The sequence below is a fragment of the Thermobia domestica genome, chromosome 4 (genome assembly GCF_964235325.1).
Source record: "Thermobia domestica chromosome 4, izTheDome1.hap1.1, whole genome shotgun sequence".
Lineage (NCBI taxonomy): Eukaryota > Metazoa > Arthropoda > Insecta > Zygentoma > Lepismatidae > Thermobia > Thermobia domestica.
Genome location: NC_137457.1, coordinates 21,633,076 through 21,642,803, shown reverse-complemented (window position 1 = coordinate 21,642,803; position 9,728 = coordinate 21,633,076). Strand labels below are relative to the sequence as shown.

Here is a 9,728-nt window from a genome sequence, read left to right as displayed (position 1 = left end):
GTTTCCTTAAGGGCAAAGTACGAAGGTGGAAAGTAGAACATGTCTAGAAAGGTCATGCCAACTGTGAAAAGTGTAGAGGGATTGAGATCAAATGTTGGATATGAGGAATGCAAGTAGAACTCCACTGAATAGGCGTGATATGAATCATGGAGAACATTTGAAAAGCCGATCTGTTGCAATTAGCGCAAGAAGAATATATGTCAAGATTTAAGGTGACATATGGCTCTTGATGGACACCGACTATTGAAACAAATAGTGCCCAGCGCAGTATCAGACCTATGTATCAAGACGCGTTCCACGTTATGGCAATGTATCAATATTGTCGTAAAAGTGTCGTGAATGAGGAACTTGAGACCCTACAGTACGGTCCATGAGTACATTGTATTGACGAGGGGTAGAAAGAGATCCTGGGAAATCAATAGAATCCTGGAAAATCAAGATGAATGTTTCCAACGTGCAACGGAATGAGATTAGTTCCAGTATACAAATGCCGACGTATTACCTTGCACAAAGACACCTGTTCCATTCAGAGTTCTGACATATTAATGTCTCAACCCCCCCTAATAAACGTGCTGGTTGTAATACTAGTTACTCTTCTCACAACCAGTTACATAAATTGGCTGTCGAAACACTATTCACCTTACGCCTAGTAAGTGGAACCAAAATGGCATTTCGAGTGTAACGTGCTCTCGTTATAAAACTGAAGCTCGTTCGTGGAGACTCTAGCTATTTTAATATAGGCTAGGACACGTTTCACGTAAAAATAAAATTGTTCTATATACGTACCTTTTAGTAATAATCATCAATGATAAGACGATTCCAGAATATTGAAAGTTATTCAACAAACACAGGGCAACCATAAATTTAGGCAAAAGTATATTTGCGAAATAATAAGATTTTTAAGTTCTTTTTACTAATAACTTTATAAACGTCTTCAAAATATATTCCAAAAAGAAGATACGAAAAGTTTCTCAATACACACATTTAACAAGAACTGTAGACTGTTCCATTTAAACAAGCACTTGGCATAATTCATAATCGAACATTAATGTTTTAAATACTACACTAGTTGCCGAAATAATTCACTTGTTACTTTTAATATTACTTCTTTTAGTCAGTAAAGATGATTTCTTCAAAACATATATATAATTCAAAAAACAAACTCACCTTAATCATGTTATACCAAGGCGATTGTAATATGTGCACTCATATACGCCATGATCAAAGACCACCGGCTAATCTTGGACAATAACTTCTCACGATAATATCACTATTAAATATAATTCTTTTAATAAATAACGAAATGCAATTCACTTCAACTTCAAAAATACTTCTTTCCTATATATATATATTGCAAATGTAATGCTATTTTACTTTTCGAGTAGCCCATCTAACTTTCGCAAACGAGTTTATACACTTTTACAACTTCTGGAATTCCAACTCTCCACTTTAGTCATTTTAGTCTGAATGACCTCAACGTCACCCAGAGGGCTAGAGCAAGAACAAGTAGTTCCCAATATTGCCAGATATGGCGCTTTAAAATCGCATATCTGGTTGCATAGCCGTTTCAATAGAAATAGGGAAGAAAAAAAAATCGGAATGTCAATACGGTACACATATCACTCACCCCACATAAAAAGTTGACAAACTTTTTAAATACCCGATCATTTTACAAATACCGTATTGAAAGTTATGAATAGGAAATTTATCGTCAGTTTTACACGTCATGTTGAATTAGTATCTATAACTACCTTTCTACCCCAAACCTACTAACTACCACCACATACCAACAACTCTCATTCATCCAAAAGAAAAAGATAACAAAACTAAAGAAAAAAAACTATCCTCCAAAAATCATTCTCACACCGACTCATCCTTCTACTTACACTATCCAAGTTAGTAAATTTGAGTCCAAGGTCGGACTATTCATAACCTTTACAAAATAATATAATTTTCAATTTATAATATGTATTTATATTATAAATTACTCTTATTCTTAATATCAATTAGGTGAGTTTTTTTTTTTTTTTAAACATTTCATATTCTAAAAATATAAATTTACAGATACATACTTGTGTGTCTTCAGTATATATAATTACATATTTACATCGCTAATATCTCAGGTTTTCGACTTGTCTCCAGGGCGATGCTCCACCAAAAATCCAATTGACGTTTACAATCCAGTCAAATTTGCGTTCTCTTACATACATTTAATTACAATCCTCTAAATCCGCGTACATTAAAATGTATACATTTTCTTTATATTAATCCCAGGCCTGGAATTAAAAAATTTATATTAAAATTCACATATAATTATCACACACACATATATATAAATAGATAGTTTTCCCGAAATTATAACCATATAATTATAGCTTAATGATACTAATTAATAGGACTTAATTTAGTTTAATCATACATTCAATGACTAGAGTTTAATATATATATTCAATTTCCTACAATTCTTCTACCCTCTCTAAACAGTTTAATCATGTCAATATGAACCTTACGCACATCATTGTTGTTATCTACCGCTCGCACCTGGACAGTATTCCTTCCCAACCAGCGCTCAATAAAAAATGGCCCCAGCCATTTTGGGCATAATGACTTAGTTCTTTTATCTTTCAAAGATGACTGAAATTGAGCTTTAATCAATATCTTATTTCCTACTTCATATGTATTAGGAAGTCTTCTTTTATCATACAATTTTTTCTTTCTTTGCCATGCCCTCTCCATATTTTCTAAGGCTGTCTTCCATATTTGAGGATCTTTAGTATAAATTTCCTCCAACCTTACATTCCACCGTATATCTAAAGGGTCACACAGATTGTATGTAAAAACCATTTCCATGGGACTACATTTTGTATCTTCGTGTATAGCTGAATTAATAGAAAATTCTATTTCCCATAATCCTCTATCCCATTTACTCTGTTTATCATTGAAGTAAATTCTTAACGAATTTTTAATAGTCGAGACATATCTTTCACTCGGATTCGAAGCAGCGTGATAGGGAGCAATTCTAATGTCCCTTATCCCATTTCCATAAAGGAAATCCCTAAATTTTGCAGAAGTAAACACTGAATGATTATCATGCGCTACTGAATAACAAAATCCGTTCCTACACATTAACTTATACAGTTTATTAATAATACACTGACTCGACAAAACTTTGATGGGTTCTAGAAAAATTCTTTTGGAAAAAGAATCAACTATTATCAAACAATAACGTCCCGAACGACTCTCTACCATTGGTCCCAAAAGGTCCATTTGCCAACAACCATTAACCATTTTTTCATATTGAGATACTAACTGTCCCTGGGGTTTCACGTTAGAACTTTTATTTAATTGACACTCTCTGCAAGTAGATACAAAATCCCTTATTTGTTGGACCATTCCCGGCCATGTAAAGCGCGCAAATATTTTTCCAATTGTTCTTTTTATCCCACAGTGCGATCCGGGCAAAATATTAGAATGATAGAATTGAATGATGCTTTTTGCTAAAGTCGTCGGAAGACATACTTTATAAGGGTTTCTAACTGCCCTAGTTTTCTTGCATAATATCCCCCGTACCAACTTATATCCCTCAACAGTCTTTTTCGCTTTTAGTTGTTTTATAATTTCTTTCAGATCCGGATCATTTTCTTGATGTTCGTTGATGGCTATATTGGCACAAGGCATATTCCATAAATTTATCAAAAAATAATTAGTTACCTGTTCCTCATGTGATGGGTTAACATCCATCTCCTCAAAATTATTACTATCGTACAACCTTGATAGAAAATCGGCTGAAATATTTAAATTTGTTGAAATTGATTTTACAACAAAATTAAACGAAAAAAGACGATACAATAATGAACCATAACGCTTGACTCTTTTCATATTCTTTATGGCATATACTAATCCCGCGTGATCAATACGCAATTCAAACTGTGAATGCAAATAGGTACTATACCGTTCCATCAATTCCACCGCCGCCATCATTTCAAGTAAATAAATAGGTTTATTTAAATCATATTTCTTGAGGCGACGACTAAAAAACCCAACCGGTAACAAGTTACCTTCCTCATCATATTGTTGAACTACGCCGCCCAGACTCTTGAGTGACGCATCCGCATTCAAAATAAACTTCTTATTTAAGTCAGGAAGCTTCAACATTATGTGTGTTTCAAACATGAGTTTAATATCGTCTAAGGCTTTCTGTTGTTCGTGCCCCCAAACAAATTTTACAGAAGCACTCCTTAAACGATTAATAGGTTCCATTATTTCATGAAATTGGGGAACAAACTTGCCATAATATTGTAGAAAAGAGCTAAGCGAAATTAAACTTTTCCTATTTTTAGGAGCTGGTAATTTACGAATTACTTCAACCCGTGCTGGGTCCATATACATTTTTCCATTTTCAATTATAAATCCTAAATAGGAAACCTTAGTTGAAAAAAAGGAACATTTCTTTTTAGATAAAGTTAAACCTTTGTCTTCCAATTTTTTCAAGACCTTTTCTAAAATAATTTTATGACTCTTTAAATCTTTTGACTTTATTATGACATCATCCATATACCATTCAACTCCTTCCTCCTTAAGTGGATATAACAGTTCTGTTAATATTTTTGATAAAACGTGACTACCAGCTGCTAAACCAAATGGTAAAAATTTAAATTCGAATAGTCCCCTATGGGTCAAAAAGGCTGTATATCTACGGCTTTCTTTAGTTAGCGGTATTGTTAAGTAGGCCTTACGTATATCAAGATGTGAAAAGAATTTACCATCTGCGAGTTCAGCCAATACATCCTCCATACGCGGCGTATATTGAGTATTTAAGCATAAACGAGAATTTAAAGAAGAGTAGTTTACAACCATGCGTTTTGTTCCATCATTATTATTAACTACAAAACAAGGAAAAGCAAAATCGCTTTCACTCGTTTCTATTATTCCTTCACTCAATAATTCATCCAAAATCTTATCAAGATCCTTTTGAGTAGCCCGTGATAAAGGATATGCCTTTTTACGAATAGGAGAATAATCATCTAATATTATATTATAAGAATAATCTGATATAAATCCAATTTTATCAGAAAATACATTAGGAAATTTTGTAACTAAATTATTAACATACCCTTGTATATGTGGATGTTGGTCAACCACTTCCGAATCCACCATCAAGGATGCCCGCTCGATCTCTGGACTCAGATAAGTATCCCCAGTTGTTTCATGGATATTCTTCATGCATCTTCCAACCCTGCCTCTGTCGGCGCCTCCCAAAAGTCTCTGACCACTCGCCAAACCTGGATCCGCCACCATCCCTGGATTTACTGGAATATTTCCCATTGGATCCATTCCATTCTCCCCCATTGATGATAGATCTCCAACACTATTAGCTTTAATGAATAAATTTGTAAAAATTTCGGACTGTTTTAAAGAAGATAATTCACCATTGAGCTGTTCCCTAATTGAACTAGTGGAAGGGGGACAAGTTTTTGAAGAAAATTGTAACCGAATTTTTCCATTTTCCAAAGGCAACACTAATTCATTTTGAACTAAATCAATTTGCGCCTGTATAGATTTAAGTTCATTAATACCCAAGATGAAAGGTGGATTTAAACTATTAATAAGAAAAAACTTCATTTTGTAAACCCGCTTTTGAAATTTAAGATGCAGCATAACACACTGATTGAGTGTCACTTTGCTCTGATTCACCCCCACACCAGTAAATTTCTCATTGTAAACTGCTATAGGTCTAGCTAAACTTTTATTCCACTCATCAAATATTTGTTTACTGACCAATGAGGCGGAAGAACAAGTGTCCACACAACCTAAATATTGTTTACCCATTATATAAGCCGGAATAAAAGCTGCCACTAAATTTCTTTGATCACGACATGAATAAGGTTTTCTAGTCTTTGTCCAACTATAAGGATCACAACCCACTTTGGCTGTACATCCACCCTCATCGCATGTTTCGACTCGAACTCCGGTCTCTGTCATACAAGTCAATGAATTCAACTGTTCACTGCCTTCATTAAATTCACCTACACCATCTCTAACCTTCTCATGGTCTATATTTTGAACTCCTTTTCTACCCCCAACACTGGGTCTCTTATAATCCTTTCGATAATTCACATAATTCCCCCTATTCCCTGCAAAGCGTTCATTAATTTGGGAAGAATTATGGTCCATCTGACTCACACCACTTCTCGCATATCTAAAATCCAACAACTGAGACTTATCACCAACTTTATTTTCTTGCTTAAATAAGGGCGAGCGATGCTTAATGTTATAATTCTTTTCCAGCACTCGATCCTCTTTACCACGCTCCCTTTTATAAATACCATCCGGCCCCCTAGTCGGGGAAAGAGCCGTGTTCAAGGACAAAAAGTTTTTTGTTTCACCTAAACATTCCTTCTGAGAATTTATAAACTGTCTATTTTTCCCCACGAAACCATCATCCTGCGGATATCGAACCCCTTGATCACTCATATGAGTAGAAGACCCCAATCCCTCTGCAAAGCGTCCTGCTGGAGTCCTACTCATATTCACCTTTACCATTTGTTTATTTAATAAGGACTGTTTATACGCTTTACAAGTCGCCATTCGATGGTTCGCACCACAAAAATAACAATTAATTTGTTTCTTCATTCCACTATCAGCTCTAGTAAAATTTATCATTGAATTGTATACTTCAACATTCCTATTATATGTCTCGTAATTATGGATATCAGCCATCAGTTCCCTCAAAGACTCCGGTTGTCTATATTTATACATATCAAATTTTATTTGTGGTTTCATTCCACTTACCACTATATCCAATACCTCCCTTTCATTTATTCGGCCATAACAAACTTTATGATAATCCACAATTTTATTTACGTATTCAAGAATGTTTTCATTAGGTTCTTGCATTGCATTCAAGAATCGTATAGTCAAGTCCCGTTTACCTAATGGAGTGATGAGCTTCCTAAACAAGTAACTACTTATGTCTGTCCATTGTCTCGTTTGCTCATATACATGCAATAATTCATTATTTAAACGCCCCTGTGATTTACTCAAAGCAGCTAACAATACTGCTTCAATCGGAAACAAACCACCCTTTATTATATTATAAACAGTGACCATAAAACGAAACAAACCGACATCACTTTTACCGTCTGTAAACGGAATTTGCTTTATTTTCTCACTAAAAAGAGCACTTGTTGTATTAACAGCAATCTTATCAAAATTAATATTGAAAGGAAAAAACCTCTGATTAATATGCGAAGTTTGATTTTCTTGCTCCGATTTTAACTCACGACCAAAAGGCACAAATGGATTTTTATTCTCTTTTTCTTTTTCCTCCTTTATAAAATCAGCTGTTTCACCACTACTAATGTGCACTGAATGGAATTCCTTCACACCACTGCTACTACCTGATAACAAGGGTTGAGTTACGTCATCGTACACGTGCAGCTGCCTTCCCGTTCCTGACTCGACACCTGCTACACAACTGCTTGAATAGCTAACACTATTAATTGAAGGACTCTCCTCCCTCCACATTTCGTCCTCCAGATATGATAGATCCCAATGACCTCGAGCACATTCAGGGATTACAATTCCTTCATCGCCTCCTACACAACCATTTAAAAAGAGTTGTGACCTAGTATTTTCCATATTTTTACCACGTATTAGACTCACTATTACAAGCAACAGGAAAAAAGGAAAAGAAAAGTACCGGACTCCTTTTAACAATAAATGATCCATAAGCCACTGCCAGAAACCGTCAAACCGGATTTAATCACTTTCCACATATCCATATTATTTCATCAATACTATAATTTTTATAATTATATCGTCCTTTTTCCTCAACTCTATTTATATATATATGCCACTTGGTACGTACATATATTAGTGGATTCAGACTAAAATTTTTGTGTAACGTGCTCTCGTTATAAAACTGAAGCTCGTTCGTGGAGACTCTAGCTATTTTAATATAGGCTAGGACACGTTTCACGTAAAAATAAAATTGTTCTATATACGTACCTTTTAGTAATAATCATCAATGATAAGACGATTCCAGAATATTGAAAGTTATTCAACAAACACAGGGCAACCATAAATTTAGGCAAAAGTATATTTGCGAAATAATAAGATTTTTAAGTTCTTTTTACTAATAACTTTATAAACGTCTTCAAAATATATTCCAAAAAGAAGATACGAAAAGTTTCTCAATACACACATTTAACAAGAACTGTAGACTGTTCCATTTAAACAAGCACTTGGCATAATTCATAATCGAACATTAATGTTTTAAATACTACACTAGTTGCCGAAATAATTCACTTGTTACTTTTAATATTACTTCTTTTAGTCAGTAAAGATGATTTCTTCAAAACATATATATAATTCAAAAAACAAACTCACCTTAATCATGTTATACCAAGGCGATTGTAATATGTGCACTCATATACGCCATGATCAAAGACCACCGGCTAATCTTGGACAATAACTTCTCACGATAATATCACTATTAAATATAATTCTTTTAATAAATAACGAAATGCAATTCACTTCAACTTCAAAAATACTTCTTTCCTATATATATATATTGCAAATGTAATGCTATTTTACTTTTCGAGTAGCCCATCTAACTTTCGCAAACGAGTTTATACACTTTTACAACTTCTGGAATTCCAACTCTCCACTTTAGTCATTTTAGTCTGAATGACCTCAACGTCACCCAGAGGGCTAGAGCAAGAACAAGTAGTTCCCAATATTGCCAGATATGGCGCTTTAAAATCGCATATCTGGTTGCATAGCCGTTTCAATAGAAATAGGGAAGAAAAAAAAATCGGAATGTCAATACGGTACACGAGACATTTTCTAAGTTCTACCTTCTCACTTTGCACTCAGTTGTCTCTCCCCTCTATACGGATAGCATAAATACTCTCTCATTCTGTTCTTTTGGAGATGAATCCAGTGCTAGCAGTCGTTTTAAGCAATTGAATTCACCAAATCTGAATGGTCTCTTGTAAGTATAATTCCTAATGAAGAAGCTATCTAACAGATTTGAAGAAGTAGTAGTAAAGTATCACTTTTATTATCCTTTTCGTCAACTGTGCCATAAGATTGGTATAATGTATCTGACCATCTCTCCGTCAAAACGAAAATACTTCCTAAATGTTGAAAATCACTGTTGATGACAAAGGCATATATTTTGTTATAGTTAAAGAAGTATTTTTCGTTGATTCATTCGAAAGGCGCGCAATAGTCAACTAAATCTACTAAACTAAGTACATAAGCCCATCTAGACAAAACTTATATTTACATATTTACGCTTGTAGTATTTGTATTACTTTTACACATGTGTTACTTAGCTAGAGGGAAAATTCCGATTAAAATTATAAAGGGATTTGATATAGAGTGGGGAACTTTCTTGGTCTTTTATTATGAAATAGGTGGTTTTGAACACGGCAGTACATAAATCTATATTTACTACATTTGTAAACACAATGGGGAGTCAACATGCACTTTAATAATTTCTTACATCCCGCTTCTATTGAGCAATATACTTCCTCAATAAGCGAGTTACTTTGTTTTTCTACGTAACTGGTGATAAACATAACCTTTGGAATATCATTGCAGTATTTAACGTCTCATAATAACATGATTTACAACTGGTGTCTACGTTAGCGTATTGTGATGTTTCCTCAATGCTTCAATTTCCTATCAACTTCAAATGGGCGTTTGTGGTTGGTATT

General features: G+C 34.2%; 1 protein-coding gene across 1 annotated transcript; it reads right to left on the bottom strand.

The window, feature by feature from the left end:
* Nucleotides 1-1,119: 1,119 nt before the first annotated feature.
* On the bottom strand, nucleotides 1,120-8,830 carry LOC145683756 (uncharacterized). Its single transcript, XM_081755313.1, has 3 exons — nucleotides 5,114-8,830; nucleotides 3,712-3,785; nucleotides 1,120-2,276 (listed from the first exon to the last, which is right to left on the bottom strand). The coding sequence occupies exons 1-2, from the start codon at nucleotides 7,729-7,731 to the stop codon at nucleotides 3,758-3,760; spliced, it is 2,646 nt and encodes an 881-aa protein (XP_081611439.1). The 5' UTR covers nucleotides 7,732-8,830; the 3' UTR covers nucleotides 1,120-2,276; nucleotides 3,712-3,757.
* Nucleotides 8,831-9,728: the final 898 nt, after the last annotated feature.